This window comes from Ochotona curzoniae, unplaced genomic scaffold (assembly GCF_017591425.1).
Source record: "Ochotona curzoniae isolate NIBS_2020 unplaced genomic scaffold, NIBS_Ocur_1.0 scaffold_3208, whole genome shotgun sequence".
In the NCBI taxonomy this organism is placed as follows: Eukaryota; Metazoa; Chordata; class Mammalia; order Lagomorpha; family Ochotonidae; genus Ochotona; species Ochotona curzoniae.
Window position 1 is genome coordinate 42,752,119 of NW_024467106.1, and position 20,748 is coordinate 42,772,866.

A 20,748-nucleotide genomic window follows, 5' to 3' on the forward strand; every position below is an offset into this window, starting at 1 on the left:
GGAATGCATATATTTTCAAATATTATGTTGTTTTTGTGCATAATAAATAATTACAATTTTTCTCTTGTCAACTATAAAAAAAACTCCTAGGAGAAGATTTATGAATAATAAAAGGTATAAAATTACTCATAAGAGTAACATACTATCTAAGATCAATTCTACTTACCTTATTATAATAACCATAAGTAATAGCATTTGGATTTATCTTAGCAGTTTTCATTTCAAATAAGACTCTCACTGCTAAAACAGGATGTCCCCAAAGTCCACAGAGCTGCATTACGACACGATAGCACACCTAGCAAAAAACACCAGCAAACAGTCGTAAGCATAGTAAGCTACCATAGATTTCCAGAAATAGTACAACGGCTTCACATAATTAACTTCATAGTGTTATTGAACAGTATTTTCTCCTGGCTTAAGCATCTTAGTAAACTGTTTTAAAAATCTATTCATCAGAGCAGATGTCAGGAGCAGCAGTTCACATACTTGTGGGATGCAGGCATCCCAAGTCAGAGTGCTAAGTTCAAGTAATGCTTCTGCTCACAACTCAGCTTCCCGAGAGACAGCAGGTAATGGTTCAAGTGCCTGGGTCCCTGCTGTCCACATGAAGACAGGCTTGAGTCCCCGGCTCCTGGGTGTGGCCTGTGAGCAGCTCTGGGTTGCAAGCATTTGGATGGAGTGAATCAGCAGGTGGATGTTCTCTCTGGCTAACTCTGTCTCTCTTCTCCAAATGAAATAAAATTTTTTAAAAATCTATTCACCAGTGAAAATACAAGAATTATCAATTATTTTATGTAAGGCCTCCAACACATGTCCTATCCATATTAATGTACTACTGCTTATACATGGCAATCACTATTACTCTACATAATTTGGGAAGAAATCCATTTCTAAAACAACATAATTAAAACAGCTCTCTTCCCAATCACTCCACTTTATACACCATGTCAAAGACAGTACCACTAGGATGTCTGTATAACAAACAGGATTTACAAACTCATGTCCTAAAAAAAGAGAATTAAATTAAATTCACTTCACTACTATAAGCAAAGACTTATCATTGTACATTTTAATTTCATTTGGTTATAAACATCATTTGCAATTATCTTTACACAAAAAAATAATATTTAAAGGAACAGTAAATCAACCAATATTCAAGATTTCCAACTATAAACTGGTTATTATAACCTACTCCTCATACCGTTCTGAGGCTTAAACGAGAGCATGCAGGAAACTATCCAGCACATCATTCACTGACTGCTTACTTTGAGTCAAGATTTCACCCACTTTTGACTAATCTAGCCATCAAATTAACCATATGAGGAAGGTGTTTTTATCATCTGTACCACTGGTTCTCCAAGGCAAATTTATTCTCCAGGGAATATTTGGCAATGCGATATCTGTTTATCATCCCTAGTGGGAGGAAGGGGAAAGGAAGGTGCTATTTGCATACAGTAAATAAAGATCAGGGATGCTGCCAAACATCAAGTAAAGATATAGATGAAAACATGACTGGTTTCAAAGTTCAGAAACTCAGAGCTACGTTTTCAGATAAATAATCTGAAACACAAACAAGTTATATATTTTACCAATGGCAAGCAGTTTGGTCTAAACAAGGTTTCTGTTTAATTCCAAACTGAAACTTTTGTTTTGTTTTAATGATTTATTTATTTATTACAAAGTCAGATATACAGAGAGGAGGAGAGACAGAGTGGAAGATCTTCCGTCCAATGATTCACTACCCAAGTAACCGCAATGGCCGATGTTGCACCGATCCGAAGCCCGGAACCAAGAACCTCTTCCGGGTCTCCCACATGGGTGCAGGGTACCAAAGTCTAGGGCCATCCTCGACTGCTTTCCCAGGCCACAAGCAGGGAGCTGGATGGGAAGCGGAGCTGCCGGGATTAGAACCGGCAACCATATGGGATCCTGGTGCATTCAAGATGAGGACTTTAGCAGCTAGGCCACGGCGCCAGGCCTCCAAACTGAAAATTTTGAAATAATTATATTTAAAGAACACACTTTAAAGAAACTGAGACCTATTTTTTTTTTTAAATATGGTATGTTTCTTGGGCCCTGCGCAGTGGTCTAGTGGGTAAAGTCTTTGCCTTACATGCACTGGGATACCATATGAGCGTTAGTTTGTGTCCTTGCTGTTCTGTTTCCCATCCAGCTCCCTGCTTCTGGCCTGGGAAAGCAGTGCAGCTCAGCCAAAAGCCTTGGGACCCTGAACCAGCATGGGAGACCCTGAAGAAGCTCCTGGTTCCTGATTTTGGATTGGCTCAGTTCTGGCCGTTGTAACCAATTGGGTAGTGAACCAGCAGATGGAAGATCTTTTCTGTGTCTCCTTCTTTCTGTATATCTGCCTTTCTGATAACAAACAAACAAACAAACAAATAAATACTAATTTTAAAATTGCGGGCCTGGCCTGGTGCACTAGCATCTAAAGTCCTCTTCTTGCATGTGCTAGGATCCCATCTGAGTGCTGGTTCTAATTCTAGCTCCCTGCTTGTGACGTGGGAAAGTAGTAGAAGACGCCCAAAGCCTTGGGATCCTGCACCCATGTGGGAGACCCAGAAGAGGCTCCAGGTTCCTGGCTTCGGATTGGTACAGCTCTGGTTGTTGTGGTCACTTGGGGAATGAACCAATGGACAAAAAAATCTCTGTCTTTCCTCTTGTTTGTATATCTGCCTTTCCAATAAAAATAAAACTTTTTAAAACTGCATTAAAAATATAGTAAGTTTCTATAATGGAACAGGGTATTTGGTGAGAGAATCGCAACTTTTTGGAAACCTACATCCAACAACCAAGTACCCGGTTTGAGTCCCAGGTATTCTGCATCTGATCTAGATTCCTGATAATTCACAGCCAGGGTGGCAGCAGGTGCTGGATCAAATACTTAGTGTCTTTCTCATCCATATAAAAAAACCTGTATGAAGACCTGGGCTCCTGGCTTTGACCTGGCCTGGCCTGGCCTAGCAGCTGCCAGTATTTACAAAAGCAACCAGTGAATGGAATATCTCTGCTTCTCTTTCAAGTAAAAATTAAAATAGAATTGAAAACAATTTTAAAGATGTATAGTAAGACTTATGTATAATAACGTATAATAATTTCTTACACTTACCTCATCTAGTGGGTCCACATCTGTTTTCCTCATCTTAATGAGCACATCATAGGCCTGCTGAAGTGCTTTGACCTTTGCATGGGAAACTCTAACATAGGCTGGGAGACAAATAAACCATAAACTGTAACAGTGACTGAATAGACACTTGGCCCACTGTGGAGGGTTTGTGTAACATCTCTTTGCCAATTTGTTAGCTGTTCTTATTTCCTAAGAAGAGAATAAGTAAAAATTTTATGGTGAATATGAAAGTTGATTGGAGTGGAAGTGAGAAGGAAGCAGACAAAAACAAGGCAACGGTTAATTAAATGTCCTTCATACGTGAGGCACTGGCTTAATCATGTAGAGCTGATAAGTTCTTCCATTCTAATCGTGAAAAAGCAATATTCTTTTTATTTTTCTGTCCGCTAAAGTTTCAGATGTCCAGAGGTAGGAGGTTTGGCTCGTGGCCCATGAAAATACAGAGTTGTCCAGATATACGAGTTGACCATTAGTGTATTATTGTTACAGATTTTTCTGCTGGGACACATTGCCATCTCGCTCCCTGCTTGTGGCCTGGGGAAGCAGAAGGGACAGCCCAAAGCATCGGGACTCAGCACCTGTATGGGAGAACTGGAAGAAGCTTCTGGCTTCAGATAGGCTGTGCTCTGGCCATTGAGGTTACGTGGGGAGTGAACCAGAGGATGGAAGATCTTTGTCTCTGTCTCTTCTCCTCTCTGTATATCTGACTTTCCAATAAAATAAATGAATAAATAAATCTTATTATTTTTAAAAGGGTCTTAGTATATACTGATTTCACTTTTGGGCTTTGTCTCTGTGGTCCCTGAAGAAGTATTTCAGATATAGTCCTTTTTTCCTAAGATCATAAGTTCCTTTTCATTCTTACCTACTTTGTGAAAGGAGAACAGGGAAGAAATCTATTGAAAATCAGATTTAGAGACTGAATAGCAAACTGCTTTCATTTTAGAAACTTGCCTTTATTAAACTGGCAACAGAAAAATAAACTCCCTTAGTTTTCCTTTCAAACACAATTGACATTAACTGAAAGAAATGAGGGAACTTCAGGATACCTCTGGAATTGTAGGGAATGAGTGGTAAAACTTAAACTAAGAGTTGCACTCTTAAAATTTTCCATGTCTTAAAATTACCAAAAATGTCAACGCACATATGAACAATATTGAATTGCTTAACTCATACTTAAATAGGCCCTTAAATCTTTATTCCTTAACCGCATGTAGGAGCAAAATAAGATACCTAGGCTGTCTTCAGTTAACTACCTTTAGAATGAAGTATCTGGTTTGAAGTATATGTGTATTAGTCACTAGGGAAATGCAAATCAAAACCAAAATAAGGTATCACATTATATCTATCAGATAGCTATACCCAAGAAGATGAGCACCCTCAAGAAATAACAAGGATAATGTGCAATTGAAATGGTGCAGCCACTTTGCGAAAGGGTCTAGCAGTTCCTTTAAAGGTGATACAGATTTGCCATATGATATAATAATCCTGCTCCTAGGTATGTGCCTCAAAGAAATGAAAACAAACAACCATACAAATACTTACACACAAATATTCACAGATGTATTCTTCATAATAGCCAAAAGATAGGAACGAGCAACTTTGCTCATGAATAAATTAGTAATTGTGTATACATATAATGGAATATTACTTGGTAATATGAACAACTGAAATACTAATACATGCTACAATATGGATGATCATTCAAAACACTGTTCTAATAGACAGAAGCCACACAAAAAGGAACATATATAATTCAATTTAAATGAAATGCCTGGAATAGACATGTTTTTACAAACAACAGATTACTGGGTGCCTAAAGCTGTAAGGGATGGAGGAATTGGGGGTTAAGAGCCGAAAGATACTGACTTTCTTTAGGGGATGCCAAAAATATTCTAATATTAACTTGATGGTGGCTTGCTGAGCCCCATAAACATAGTAAAAAAAGTTACCGAACTGCACACTTCACAGAGAAAAACTGTATAGTGCCTAAGTTTTACCTTAATTAATTTGTCTTTTTAAGAAAGTTTTTATTTTTATTGCAAAGTCAGATATATATAAATAGGAGGAGAGACAGAGAGAAAGATCTTCCATCCAATGATTCACTCCCCAAGTGACTGCAATGGTCAGTGTTCCAGTCCGAAGCCAGGAGCCAGGAACTTCCTTCAGGTCTCCCACACAGGTGCAGGATCCCAAGGGTTTAGGCCGTCCTTGACTGCTTTCCCAGGCCACAAGCAGGGAGCTGGATGGCAAGAAAGTCAGCCAGGATTAGAACTGGCACCCATATGGGATCCCAACTCATTCAAGGCAAAGACTTTAGCTGCTAGGCCACCGTGCCAGGCCCGAATTTATCTTTTAAAAGACATCTTTGGGCCCAGCGTCATAGCCAAGTGGGTAAAGTCCTCGTTTTACATGCACCGGGATCCCATGTGAGCACTGGTTCTAATTTGTGTCAGTCCTGCGTCCTATCCAACTTCCTCCCTATGGCCTGAGAAAGCAGTCAAGGAAGGCCCAAAGCCTTGGGACCATGCACCAGCATAGGAGACCTGGAAGAGGCTCCTGGCTCCTGGCTTTAGATCAGATCAGCTCCAGCAGTTGAGACCACTTGGAGAGTGAACTAGTGGATAGAAGATCTTCCTCTCTGTCTCCCCTCCTCTCTGTATAAATCTGCTTTTCCAATAAAATAAATAAATATATATTTTTTAAAGGCATATTTGATTCCCAAGAATTCTCTTGAAGTATAAACAAAGGAATTCAAAACTTCAGCCTGTACATATTAAATTGGGCTGTAGAAAATCTAGTTTAATTCAATAATAACTATAGTGCATCCTGAAATAGCTGCTGTAGAAATATTACTACAAGCTATAATCGTATACACACATTTTACATTTTAAATTAATACGTATCGCATAAAGAATATCTGACCTGTTTAGTTCTCATAGCCATGAGAGCTGGACTGTTTGTAATGCTACTGCCGGGAGGGTGTCTATTAGAACAAAGTGTCAACTCCTGCGGTCTGTCAAAAAGCTTAAGGTCCAGTCTTGGAAAGTATTTGTAACTAAAATGAAAAGCAAAAATAGAGCTGCTGATTCAAAATACATTAACTCTTCATATTATTCCAGTATTTAGGTAAATATCTCTAATCTTCAATGCCACTCAATATTTTATTTAAAATCCTTGCACAGAAAAAGTATTCTTTAAAATATAAGAAAATGTAACTATAAGATACACAGACTTAGCAACACTTTCAATAGAATACATCTTGGTTCAATGAAAATTTATCGTTTAAATGTGTAGTGTATTTTGGAATTGCTAGTATTCTTCATAAAATTCACCGAGTACTTTAAAGAACAAAATTTGTATTTTGATTCGAAGGATGTATCAATTCATTCTTTGACACTATTTGGCCTGAATTTCTGCAATGAAATATTGCTGTATACATATTTTTATGACACTTCCAATTTCTTAGCAGGAATTTCCACTCAGTAAAGAAGGTTGACACATCTAGGTAGCTAGAATCATTATAATCACTACAAAATTGCTTCCAGTGAGATTGTACTTACAGTATCTCTAACAATCAGTATAACCTATCCTCAATCTTAAAAGTTAAAAATGTTAGTATTTTGCTCTGTGTTTCTTCAAATATCAGAAAAGCTGAATCTGAATTTCTAGTGATAAAATTATCTACTTATTTCTGTGGCCAATTTTCACGTGGGAAATGTTGTCTTTTCCTATCCAATTTTATCTTATTTCTCAGTTTTTGAATACTAACTCACAATACGTAAGCCAAATTAAAACACCACCATAACATAAAGTCAAAATCATATTTAGTCAAATCACTCAATCCCAGATATATACCCTTTTATCTCATATAGTCCTGCGGAAGTATATATTGCTTCTCTACTACAGGAAGGCATTTATTGTGCTTTCTAAGAATTCTTTCAGGAATATACTTGGGAAGATAACTGTTGCCTGTCCATAAAGATAAAGTAACAAGGAATTGTAAACAAACTGACACAAAAGTAATCAAAATTATAATAACTGTCATTAAAATGATAAGTTTTAAAAATAATTACTAGCATGGAAAACTTCTCAGATCATTACAATCAAACACAGATAACAAGAAACACGCAAGATGAAAGTATATATATCGTAAACATGTACATCCAAATAATGTATACACACACAATAAAAAACATACACAGCAATGGCATGAAGACATTACATCTCTCTAGTTTTCTAACTGATTTTCATGCTAATGACACAGTAAAATTCTTGCCAATTTCTCCAAAGATATATACTCAATATACATGCTATTCTTTAATTTTATTCTTTTTTTAGGATTTTTTAAATATAATTTTTAATAATCTTATTTAATTGATTAGGGTACAAAGGGTCAAGAGTTACAGCATGAAAGTGGGTAACACCATTGTTTCCACACTAATATTATTATTTTTTTCAAAAACATTTTAAAGTATCTATTTTTTTACACACTAATATTATCTTTTCCTTTGTATCTGGAGTAATTTTATTCTTAAAAGGATGATTCCTAATCCTCTACACTAAATTTTCTCTATCTTACTAATTCCTAACCTCACAAAGGTAGGGGGAATCTTACAGAAGTAAATATTTTATGCTTCAGAATTAAATTTTTAAAGAAACTTATTTCTTTAATGGTTAAACATTTAGAGCAATAATGATTAAAGCACTATTTGGTTTTCCTTCCAATAAATATACAGTTCTTAAATTACAGCACCTTCAAATATTCATCTCTGATAATTTTCTAGATTAATACTGAAAATGACCCTAGCAAATGATAGTACATATACACATCTAGTAATAATTTCTCTCCCCTCTTCTCTCTCTCTCTCTCTCTCTCTCACACACACACATACACCACTGACAAATTGTGCCAAACAGCTCTCTTTAACAATTGCACCTGTACTTAGCTGGCAGGTCCTCTCCATCATCAGCAGGCGGCTCTGGTGGCATTACAAACACAGTGTGCTCACTTTTCTGTGAATCATCTAGTTCTATCAATTTGGTATCTTCTGTTGAATCAAAATCAATCTGAAAATAATTATTTTTTTCGAATTAATGTGCACATCAGTAAGATCTAATTCTGAAATTTCAATCTGAGTTTAAGAAAAAAAAATACCTTATCTGTTTTCTCTGTACCTTTATCAGGAAACAGCTAGAAAAGAAAAAAAGATGCATAGTAAAAAAAGGTCCACTCTAAATTTAATGAAATTTGATTGTAAACTCTTATTTTAAAAATCCCTCATCTTTAGTGCCAGATATAACACATTTGTAATGTGTATATATATGTTTTTAAAAGATTTATTTATTTGCTTATTGTGTAAGAGTTACAGAGCAAGAGAAATGGATGGTTCTTCCATTGGTTCATATCCCGGATGGATACAAAAAGCTTCAAAATTTAATGTATTTCCAAATATATTCCATTAAAATCATAAATGTATATTAGCAAAAGTATTCAGAAGATACTAAAACAAAAGAAAAACTTTCAGTATTCATAAAATTAAACATTCTAAGTAAAAATAAAAAGAATAAATCATAAAACTAAGTCCTGCCTTATTTATTTAACTAAAATATATGCTGGTAAGAGGAAATTCTTTTTCTCTTTTCTTTTTTTTAAGATTTATTTATTTTTATTGGAAAGGCGAATATATGGAGAAGAGGAGAGACAGAGAGGAAGATCTTCCACCCGATGGCTCACTCCCCAAGCAGCCGTAACCACCGGTGCTGAGCCGATCCAAAGTCAGGAGCCAGGAGTTCTTCCGGGTCTCCCACACAGGTCCAGGCTCCAAAAGCTTTGGGCCACCCTCGACTGCTTTCACAGGCCATAAGCAGGAAGCTGGATGGGAAGCAGGGCTGCCAGGGTTAGAACAGGCGCCCATATGGGATCTTGGAGTGTGCAAGGCGAGGACTTTAACTATTATGCTATCGCACCAGGCCCAGTAAGAGGAAATTCAACAAAACGTTCTTAGTACTTAATTGTTTACAAAACTAAAGTGAGATTCAAAGAGAAAAATTAGCTATATGTGACAAACTAAGCTAGTGGCAAGGTCTAGTGCAGAGGTTAAAATGTCATTTGAGATGCTTGTATCCACATCAGAATTTCTGGTTCAAGTTCCAGTTCCTCCATTTCCCATCTAGCTTCCTGCTGATGCATACCCTGGGCGGTAGCAAATGCTGGCTCAAGTCCGTGGTTCCTGCCAGTCAGGGAGGAGACCAGGCTGAGTTCCCAGCTCTTGGCTCCTGCTGGACCAAGCCCTGGCTGCTGAGGACACTGGAAGAGAGCACCAGAGAGAAAACCTGTCTCTGCATACCTGTCTCCTTGCCTTTCACATAAAATGAGCATAACAGCAATAAAAATGAAATAACTAAGTAAAATCACATTTCCCACAATTTAAAAAAATTAACAACGCAGAAAAAAAATGATTCCTATGTTAAGCTCTGATTCTGCAAACACACACCCAACAGCCACATATATTTGTCTTCTTTAAATTACTTTGCTATAATAATGATTATACAGATAAGCCAAGCTATTTTTTAACATTGATGTTCAGGACAAATTTTTACCTTTTCTATGCAGTCATCAAAAAATGCAAATCCGGTATCTTTATCACTGACAAAACTACATTCTTCAATGAAACGAATAAAAATCTGTGTTTTAGTTAAAAGGGTATAGAATTTTGTATAGGCACGATCCCGACTTTTCAGAAATCCTGAAAACAAAATTACAATTAAATTCAAACAATGATGTGGAATTAGATGTTAGACATTATTTTAAATAAATAACTACATTAGATTCCCCTTAAAACACTTGTATACAAGCTTCTACTAACCATATATAGTTTATTTTTTTATTTGAATCAACCACAAAAACAACTTCACTTTTAAACATTAACTTTCTCACGGCAATCTGAATTCTCATGAGGTCCTATAAAGTACAATCACATTATTAGCAAATACTCAACCACTGCTGCTATAAACAGGTCCTGTAACCTTTTGGTTACTCCACTTTGATCAGCACACATCCTAGTTTTGTTTATGTTTCTGTGGAAAGACTCCTTATTTAATATGTATTGTTGACTCATTCATGCTGACCTTCTGGCCAATAAAGTACTGGAACTAATGTCTCAACGGAGCTTGCCTACCATGCATTTTCTACGAAAGATGCATAAGTCTTCTCACATTTAGGAAAGTAGATGACCCTTTGCTTGGGGGCCATGTTAAACAACAAAATTGCCACTAAAAGACATGAAAATGTGGTACTAAAAAAAGAAGGCAGAGTGCCTCCTTTAGTAGAACAATTTGGCTGGGAACCTGTTTGGGAATTTTTGGTGGGGGAGCATACTGCATGAGTCTGCAAATAAGAAAAAGCACTGAGAGACTGACTTTGGGCTACAAAGAAAAATGAGTGAGTAAATAAATCTGCAAATATGGAATAATGCTCTGAGAATCAACCAAAGTGTCATTGCCTTATCATTAACCCTCACCCTTTCTTTTTTATTTTGTTTTTCTCTTTAGAGTGCTTTGCAAGTTTAGATGGACAGATTTTTGGAAGGACTTCAAGGCTTAAGAACATCATGGCTTCAGGGTACATTCTTGATTTAAACATCTTGGTAAATTCTGATCTCAGATGTTGTTTTCTTGAATTTATTCCCAAACAGGTAGAAGAAACTTCTAGCCCTGCAGCTTTCAAACAGAAATTTCTTTTTGATATTCTATGCACTCTTGAGCCAATCATTAATATCAATGCCCATGTCCTTTCTTTACAATGTGACCAGACTATTGTTTTTTCCAGTTATAAAAAATTTCATGATTTCCAAGGATTCTAAGGTCGATCCCACATTGAGTCTCATCCTTTAGCAAAAGATACATCCCATGGACTACACTTGTTAGCATCCGAAACATTTCCACTATTACTCTTGCCCACTTGGCATGCTTACTTCCACCAAGCTTTTAAGTTTTCTGGTGTGTGTGTGTGTGTGTGTGTGTGTAGGGGGTCATAACATCTCCAACTACTGACCTGTTTGCAGTCCCTCTGAACCCTCCTGCCAAGGCTTTCCCTCCCTATCCAATATCCAATCTTGATTTCATATGTGCGTATAAACCATCCCTGAAAAAATGTTCTACCTATTTTCTCCAGGACTCCACTAAGAAGGCTACAAACAAGTAAGGGGTTATTGTTTTTTCAAAGAGAGGCAAATGAGAAGTACTTACACCTTCAATCCTGACTAATAACTGTGCTACATTTACATAATCAAGCTATTTTCCTTCTTCCTTTAAAAAAAATTTATTTACTTTTATTGGAGAGGCAGATTTACAGAGAGAAGGAAATACAAAGAGAAAGGTCTTCCATCTAGTTGTTTACTACCCAAGTGGCCAAAACAGCAAGCTGGAGCTGAGCTGATTCAAAGCCAGGAGTCAAGGTGCCTCCTCTGGGTCTTCCAGATGGATGCAGGGTTTTGAGCCTTTGGGCCATCCTCTACTGCTTTCTCAGGCCATGGCAGGGAGCTGGAAGGGAACTGGAGCAGCCAGAACACTAACTAGCACCTATATGGGATCCTAGTGTGTAAAAGGGGATAGATTAGCCAACTGAGCCATTTGGTCAAGCCCATCAAGTTATTTTCTTTTCTTTTCTTTTCTTTTTTTTTTTTAAAGATTTATTTTTATTATTTTTTCATTGGAAAGGCAGATATACAGAGAGGAGAGACAGAGAGGAAGATCTTCCGTCCGATGATTCACTCCCCAAGTGAGCGCAACGGGTCGATACTATGCCAATCCGAAGCCAGGAGCCTCTTCTGGGTCTCCCACGCGGGCGCAGGTTCCCAAAGCTTTGGGCTGTCCTCGACTGCTTTCCCAGGCCACAGGCAGGGAGCTGGAAGGGAAGCGGGGCTGCCGGGATTAGAACCGGCGCCCATATGGGATCCCGGGCGTGCAAGGCGAGGACCTTTAACCACTTGCGCCACCGCGCCGGGCCCCATCAAGTTATTTTCCTTCTACCCAAACTTTTCCTAGGTCAATTTTTAAATTCTCTCCCCTAATGTCCTTGTTCATAAGCCCCAAATAACTTTAGCATACATTACAAAGAATATGAAAGTTGTTATAAGAGAACTACCTCGGCCTGGCGCCGTGGCCTAGCTGCTAAAGTTTTCGCCTCGAACGCCCATATGGGTGCCGTTTCTAGTCCCGGCAGCTCCGCTTCCCATCCAGCTCCCTGCTTGTGACCTGGGAAAGCAGTTGAGGATGGCCCAAAGCCTTGGGACCCTGCACCAACATGGGCAATGCGGAACAGGTTCCTGGTTCCCGGCTTTGGATCGGCACAGCACCGGCCATTGCGGGCACTTGGGGAGTGAATCATTGGACGCAAGACCTTCCTCTATGTCTCTCCTCCTTTCTGTATATCTGACTTTGTAATAAAAATAAATAAATCTTAAAAAAAAAAAAAAAAGAGAGAGAGAACTACCCACACTGTCTCCTGACAAAAATCTATTAATCTTTTTGTATCATTTCCTCTTTCTGTATTTCCGCAATGGATATATAGTTCCTCCTATCCAAAAACAAGCCCATATATGGAGCTTGGGATTCCATACCTTCTAGAGTTCACAGGACAATTCCCTTTCTACTAGCTACACACCACTAGTATATTTAAATCTCTCTTTTTAGTAAAAAACACTTTTCCTTAAATGATTAGGTTTTCATTCTCTTCCTGATGCTTCATTTCTCAATAAATACTGCTAACAGCTTAGTTTTTAACAATTTAAGCTCTGTATCTTACATTTAATATTCAGTCACCAAGTTCTATCTCCTAAAACTCAGCCTTCTTTCATTCTACCAATAATCTATGTACTTTCACTGATCAGGTTGATCAAAGCATCAACTTCCTCATTAGTGGATCCATCTTTCAATCTTCAATGCTTCCAAAGTAACTTTTACATACAAGTCAAAAACATTGTTAAAAATACTCAAAGTACTTTTAAAAAATCATTTCTTTAAAAATATAAATCATTATTCAAAGCCTTCCTTTTACTCTCAGGATAAAGACTGGTCATGTGTAATCTGGCAACACTATTATTTCAAGTGGGGTTTTAAGGTTACATTTCCCTGTAGCCTACCTGTCAGTCGACTTGTCTTCCCTCCTACATTCCTTCCCTACTTTCTTCCTTTCTAAAATATTTATTTGAAACACAGACTGACTTTCTACCCATGGTTTCACTTCCCAAATGACTACAGTGACCAGGCCTAGACCAAGCTAAAGTCAGGAGCTTCACCAGCAGGAAACCAGATCTGAATTGGAACAGCCAAGACAGAAACCTGAACCCCATGGGACGCTGGAATTGCAGGTAGCAGCTTACCCATGGAACCAACAACTCTGGCCCTCTCTCTCTCTCTCTCTCTCTCTCTCTTTTTTTAATTAGAAAGTCAGATATATATTGCACTTCAACTTGCATAATTTGGCAAAGTACTGAGGATTTATTAATTGATTTGCCAGTGAGTTTTTTTTTTTTTTAATTTCGAAGTCAAAGACACAGAGAAGAGGAGACAGTGAGGAAGATCTTCTGTCCAACGATTCACTCCCCAAGCAGCCTCAATGGCTGGAGCTGCGCTGATCCAAAGCCAAGATTCAGGAGCTTCCTCCAAGTCTCCCGCACACGTGCAGAGTCCCAAGGCTTTGGGCTATCCTAGCCCACTTTCCCAGGCCATAGGTAGGGAGCTGTATGGGAAGTGGACCAGTGGCCATATGGGATCCCGGCGTGTGCAAGATGAGGACTTTATCCACAGGGCCCAACTCTGGCCCTCTTCAGCCTTCTCTCAATGCCTCAGGACACTGCACATGCCATTATCATTCCTCACTCTTTCCTCCTGGGATACTAACCAGCAACAAAATAAAAGAGAAAATCATTATCAACAAATACATAGTAGCAAATTCCCTTTGTTCTTCTAATGAATGTAGGCAGGAATCAGCAAAGCCACTTTAAAAATTGAGTGAAATGCTGAAGGGGAATCTAGAATGAAAGAGGCTGATGGGCTAACATTGTAGAGCAGCAGGTAAAGACACCAACTGCACTGCCTACATCCTATATAGGTCCTGGCTGCTCTACTCATTGAGCTCTCTTCTAATGGTCTGGGAAAACCAGAGGCAGAAGGCCCAAATGTCTGGCCCAACACTGGCCACTGCAGCCATCTGGGGAGTGAACAGTGGCTGGAAGCTCTCTCTTTCTCTGTCCCTCCCTATTTCTCTGTAACCTTGACTCTCAAAATAAATAAACAAATCTTGGAAGCATGTAAGGAAGGAAGGAAAGTTGAGCCAAGCAGAAAACATTATTAGGAACACTATCCCTACTGGAACAGCCATACATTCACAAAAGCACTTTAAAAAATTCCTGGTGGGGGAGATAGTTCAAGCACAGATTGGGAGACCCATATGCCATATTAGAGTGCTTGGGTCCAAGTTCCAGTTCTGTTCCTCATTTTGATTGGAGATTCCTTGGAAATGTGTGCCCTGGGCAGCAGCAGATGATGACTAAAAGGCTGGGTCACGGCCACCTACACAGGGTCCTGGTTTCCAGCCACTGTGGGTACTGGAGGGTGAGTAAGCACATAAGAGCTCTCGCTCTGTATGCCTGTGTCTCCCTCCTTATTTCTCTTGCTCTGTCTCCAAAATAAATGAAATACATAAATTTCAAAAACAATTTTAGAGGGGAACACTGTGGTGTAATGGGGGTTAAGCTATCAACTGCAGCCATTAGCATCTCATTTGGGAGCTGTATGGAATTCTAACTGCTCCACTTCCCATCCAGTTCCCCACTAATGTGCAGGGAAAGGAGCAGAAGATGGCCCTGACACCAACAGGGGTGACCAGGAAGAAGCTCCTGGCTTTTGCCTACCCAGCCTCAGTCATGATGGCCATTTGGGGAGTGAATCAGCAGGTAGAAGAGCTCTTTCTGTTTCTCTTTTCTTCTGAAACTCTGCTTTTCATTATAAGTAGATCCTTTAAAATTTAAATTAAAAAAAAATTTTTTAATTTATTTCTATTGTGAAGTCAGTTATAAAGAGAGGAAGATCTTCCATGCGATGGTTCACTCCCCAAGCGGCTGCAACAGTTGGAGCTGGGTCAATATGAAGTCAGGAGCCAGGAGCTTCTTCTGGGTCTCCCATGTAGGTACAGGATCCCAAAGCTTTGGACCATCTTCCACTGCTTTCCCAGGCCACAAGGAGGGAGCTAGATGGGAAGCGGAGCAGCTGGGATACAAACTGGCATCCATATGGGATCCCAGGGCTTGCAAGGGGAAGGATTAGCCAACTGAACCATTGCAATGGGCCCACGCATGAGTATTTTAAAGTATTTTTTTCTAGTTGCTTCAAAACTGCCTTAAAAAGTCAGGAAGAATGGGGCCAACACTCTAGCATAGTAAGTAAAGCTACTTCTCTGCATTGCTGGCTCCTCATCTTGACACCAGTTTGAGTCCCAACTGCTTCACTTTCAATTCAATTATTTGGTACGACCTGGGAAAGCAGCAGAAAATGGCCAAGTCCTTGGTCCCTTACACCCACATCAGAGATCTGGAAGAGGCTCCTTGTTATTGGCCCAGCTCCAGGCGTTGTGATCATTTGGGGAAGTGAATCAGCAGAAGCAAGATCACACTCTGATTCCTTCTCTCCATAATTCTGCCTTTCAAAATAAGAACAGTAACTTTATAAATCCAGGAAAGATGACAGTTCTTCCACATTAGAATATTTAGGTTTGACTCCTGGTTCTGGTTCTCGTTCCTGACTCCCTTTTCCTGCTAATGCAGACCCTGGGAGGTAGTAGTGCTGGCTCAAGCAGTTGGTTTCTTGCAATTCATATGGGAAACCCGAATTACATTCCAGCTCTGGCCTCGGCCCAGCCCTAGCTACTGCAGGTTTCTGAAACAAGAAATAGCAAGTAGCAGCACTCTTTCTGTCTCTTAGTATCTGAAACCAATAAACTAATTATTTAAAAATTCTGAAGTACTGGGCCCGGCGCGGTGGCGCAAGTGGTTAAAGGTCCTCGCCTTGCACGCCCGGGATCCCATATGGGCGCCGGTTCTAATCCCGGCAGCCCCGCTTCCCTTCCAGCTCCCTGCCTGTGGCCTGGGAAAGCAGTTGAGGACAGCCCAAAGCTTTGGGACCCTGCACCCGCGTGGAAGACCCGGAAGAGGCTCCTGGCTTCGGATCGGCATAGTATCGGCCCGTTGCGCTCACTTGGGGAGTGAATCATCGGACGGAAGACCTTCCTCTCTGTCTCTCCTCTCTGTATATCTGCCTTTCCATTGAAAAAAATAATAAAAATAAATCTTTAAAAATTCTGAAGTACTCTGTTCTATTTTTAAAATATTTTAAAGGTGTTCTTCAATTAGTATCCCACAGAATTGGATTTTACATAAATTTTTAAAGATGTCTTTATTTACTTAGTTTAGTTATTTTATTATTGGAAACAAATACAAACTGGAGAGATCTCCAATTGGCTAGCTCACTCTCCAAAATGCCACAATGGTCCAGGCTAAAGCCAGGAGTCAGGAACAGAATCAAGGTCTCCTCTCCCACATGGGAGGCAGTGTCCCCAAGTACTTGGGCCATCTTTTGGTGCTTTCCCAGACATATTACCAAGGAGCCAGAACAAAAACACAACAGTCAGGACTTGAACTGACAGTCACACACTGGATGTCAGCATCACAGCCAGCTGCTAAATCTGCTATTCTGTGACTCTAGCCCCAAATGGCGTGTTTCTTTATACAGATACATAATAGCAAGTCAAACCTGGTAAAAGCTAGCTAATTATTTGAGTGATAAGTTACCCTAGAGCAGAAATAAGAACAAAAGTATTACTGGGAAAATCCAATTTTGGTGTCTTTATTAAGAGCACTGTTGGGTAAAAAGTAGAGAAAATTAAAATAATTTCACGAATAATGGATATTGTTGCAGATGTGAAGTTGCTACTACATACAATGGTATTTCAAAAAGCTTTTGGAAAATGGAGTTAAAAACCTAAATTTATTTTGCTATGACAATTAAAAGTTTGCATAATTTTGTTGTAATATATACTTTTTATATTATAAAAAATTCCTTGTATGAAAAGAAAACTTGCATTTTTAGTTCCCTTTTACACAAACTTTCTGAAGTATTCACATAGAATACAAATAACTGAAAGAAAAAAAATGCTTCCCTAAATCAGCACAAGTTTAAAAGAATGAGTGCATATTTCTTTTTTTTTTTTTTTTTAAAGATTTATTTTTATTATTTTTTCATTGGAAAGGCAGATATACAGAGAGGAGAGACAGAGAGGAAGATCTTCCGTCCGATGATTCACTCCCCAAGTGAGCGCAACGGGCCGATACTATGCCGATCCGAAGCCAGGAGCCTCTTCCGGGTCTCCCACGCGGGTGCAGGTTCCCAAAGCTTTGGGCTGTCCTCGACTGCTTTCCCAGGCCACAGGCAGGGAGCTGGAAGGGAGGCGGGGCTGCCGGGATTAGAACCGGCGCCCATATGGGATCCCGGGGGTGCAAGGTGAGGACTTTAACCACTTGCGCCACCGCGCCGGGCCCATGAGTGCATATTTCACAAAACACATCTACATTTGTCAGAAACATTTGAACACTGATTGCCTATTTACACAGTATAATTCTTACAGATTATTTCAAAATGAAGAGGTATTATTACAAAAATCTATGTACACATGTAAAAGCGAGGAAAGAGCTTATTTACTAAAATAGTTGACACCTATTTTAGTGAATAGGTGTCAGCTAGAACTATTTACAAAGTAACATCTTTGACTTTTCCAAAAGCCCTCCAGTTTAAAATATCTCTAGAAAAAAATGGCATATAAAAATTACATCTGTATTTCTTTGTAACAATACCAAATAGAAAATACTGTATTTTCTAAAGCTACTCACCCTGCCGGTCAAACAAGGAATCAACAGCTGTGGCTTTATTTGAAGGAGCCTCTGTGATTGGTCTGAGATATGATCTATATCCTTTTAAAACAGAAGCCATAAAGCGCAAAAATGCTTCTTGAATTTCCATCTCAAGCTGAGTCATCTTTTTTTGCCAGGAAAAATCTGCTTCTATTGGAGTCATCTCAATTGCGGAACCTTCTTGAGCTTTTCTGTGAACTGAGAAAGGAAGTCAAAACAGAAAAGGGCATTAATATTTAATATCTGACAGATACAACGATTTACCAAGGAAACAATTAAAGCCCATGACTTCTTGAAAGCCCTCTTATCCCAAACATGAAAAAATCAGACAGGTGCTAGCAGGAAGCTCAAATACAGACACTGTTAAAAAATATCAAGAACTGGGGCTAGTGCTATGGCTTAAAGGTGCCACGTGAAATACCAGCATCACATATGGATGCAAGTTATCCAGTTAGAGGCCTTGCTGTTTCACCTCTGCACCAGCTCCCTGCTAACACACCTGGGAAGCAGTGCAGAATGATCCAGCTGCTTGGATCCCTGCACCCGTGTGGGAGATCCAGAGGCTGTAGGCTCCTGGCCTTGGCATGGTCCAGCCCCAGCCACTGAGATCATCTGGCGACTGAATCACTGACCATAAGATATCTCTCTCTCTGTGGTTCTCCTTCTCTGTTAATGGTTCTGCCTTTGAAAGAAAGAAATCTTAAAAAATAAATAAATAAATTCCTTCTGGGGCAGGCATGTTTGGCGCAATGGGTAAGTAGACTGTCGGCACCACAGCCCATACCAGAGCTCATGACTTCTGATTCACCTGCCTGGTTCAGCACATGACTTCCTGATTCAGCACTCCAGTGCACCCTGGAAGGCAGCAGATAATGACTTAAAACTTGGATCCCTACAACCAAGTTTAGAGATCTTGACTCAATTCTAGGCTCCTGGCTGCAGTGTGGCTCAGCACAGGCTGGCCGTTTGTAGGCAGCTGGGTAGTGAACAAGCAGGTAGATTTCTTCTTCTCTTTTCACCTTTCAAATAAATAAGAGATTTTAATTTAAAAAAAAAATCACTTATTACCTGTAGATAGCTGTGGATGTAATTTCCTTAACGTGCCAAGTAGATTTTTGCATGGCTTCTTGGGAAGCTGTTTCCAGTTCATGCTCTTCTTTTCATCAGATCTATTAAATATGAACATAACATAAAATGTGTTAGTTATAAACTATTTTCACAAAAAAATTTTCTGTCAAACTGAAGCAGAAAATGGAAAGGTTGTTTTGTTGCAGCTAAAATAGACATATGCAGTTTGAATAAAGTCTACAAGAACATTATCTTTATTTCAACTGACCCTGGGATTCTGCCATCTCACTCCAACATTTTGATATATACTTTTTTTTTATATTTTTAAACTTTCATCGATTTTCATTTTGCTTGAAAAGCAGAGAGCCAGAGGATAACAGAGACAGAAGCAAAAGCAGAGGGAGGGAGAAAGTGATCATCTACATGGGTGGCAGGAACCCAGTCTTGAACCATTGCTAGGGCCTCCAAGACATGTATTAGCAGGAAGCTGAAAGGAGGTAAAGCAGGTGGCACTCAAAACAAGGACTCTGATATGTGATAGAGGGGCAGCAAAAAGTAGCTAAACTACTACATCACATGCTGGCGCCCCCAACACACATTTTCAACATTAGAATTAGGAACATATCAAAAATGTCAAATCTAATTGATTACGCACTGATTTCTAAAACACTTCAAACCTGACAAACTAAAATTGAAATAAAGATTTAAACATACAATAATTCATACAGTCCTAACAGTGATTATAAAATGAATCACAGGACTGGTACTATGGCACTCAGCAAGTGGCAATAAGAACTGCACTAGCAACAAGATGGGAAAGGACGTTTACCAGGAGCTCAAGAAGGTGAACCCAGAGAAAGAACTGCTCGTCCTGCTAGTCTGTTTGATTTGGCCAGGAGCAGAGACAGAGCAGCAGATCCCAGACAGGCAGTGCAGGAACAGGGTGGATTTCACAACCTAGTCTGACCCCTAGAGTCGAATCGGGCGCCATTTTGCCTAAGGAGGCAAAGGTCTAAGGACAGTACTGTGCATGCACAGAGGTGGGAATGAATTCATTTCTGGCTCAGTGAACTGCAATAACGTGGCATCCTAGAGGTTCCACCCAAATAGGTCTGGGTAGCCTCAGACCTGAGGCCAGCAGATCAACAAATCTAGTAGTAGCACATCAGGTGCCATTTCATATAGTGTGCCAAAGAATTTAAGACTGCGGGGGACAACAGCGAGTTTTCACTGAACTCAGTGCATTGCAGTGTTTCCACAGGAAAATAACACTGACTATGGCATCGTACTGGTCAAAATAGGTCCATGTGGCCCTCAGACCTAACAGCCAACAGGTTCCAGCAAGATCAGCACCAACAACAACTTAGCTATGTAAGGCACCTTGTGTCTCCCTAATCCTGGGTCCTACTCCAACCAGAAGTGGCAGACAGGTTGTACAGACAACCTCAGCACAGTATTACAGGAAGTGGAGACTGGTGAGCCAGGAGCTGGGGCAACAGAGACCATGGTGTAAATCTAACATAAGAACCCAGACCTAGAACTTGCTGGAGGGAGTGGCACAAGTGACTGCAA

General features: G+C 39.6%; 1 protein-coding gene across 4 annotated transcripts in view; it reads right to left on the reverse strand.

Moving 5' to 3' along the window:
- The window catches only part of DENND4C (DENN domain containing 4C), a 99,540-nt gene that overhangs the window by 38,032 nt on the left and 40,760 nt on the right, over positions 1-20,748 (reverse strand). For all 4 annotated transcript variants that reach the window (XM_040963154.1, XM_040963152.1, XM_040963155.1 and 1 more), the window contains exons 11-18: positions 19,177-19,277; positions 18,088-18,306; positions 9,746-9,891; positions 8,301-8,336; positions 8,082-8,212; positions 6,068-6,200; positions 3,125-3,331; positions 167-295 (exon numbers count right to left, since the gene is read on the reverse strand). In XM_040963154.1, the coding sequence (XP_040819088.1) occupies positions 167-295; positions 3,125-3,331; positions 6,068-6,200; positions 8,082-8,212; positions 8,301-8,336; positions 9,746-9,891; positions 18,088-18,306; positions 19,177-19,277 (1,102 nt within the window). The remainder of the gene's footprint in view (positions 1-166; positions 296-3,124; positions 3,332-6,067; positions 6,201-8,081; positions 8,213-8,300; positions 8,337-9,745; positions 9,892-18,087; positions 18,307-19,176; positions 19,278-20,748) is intronic.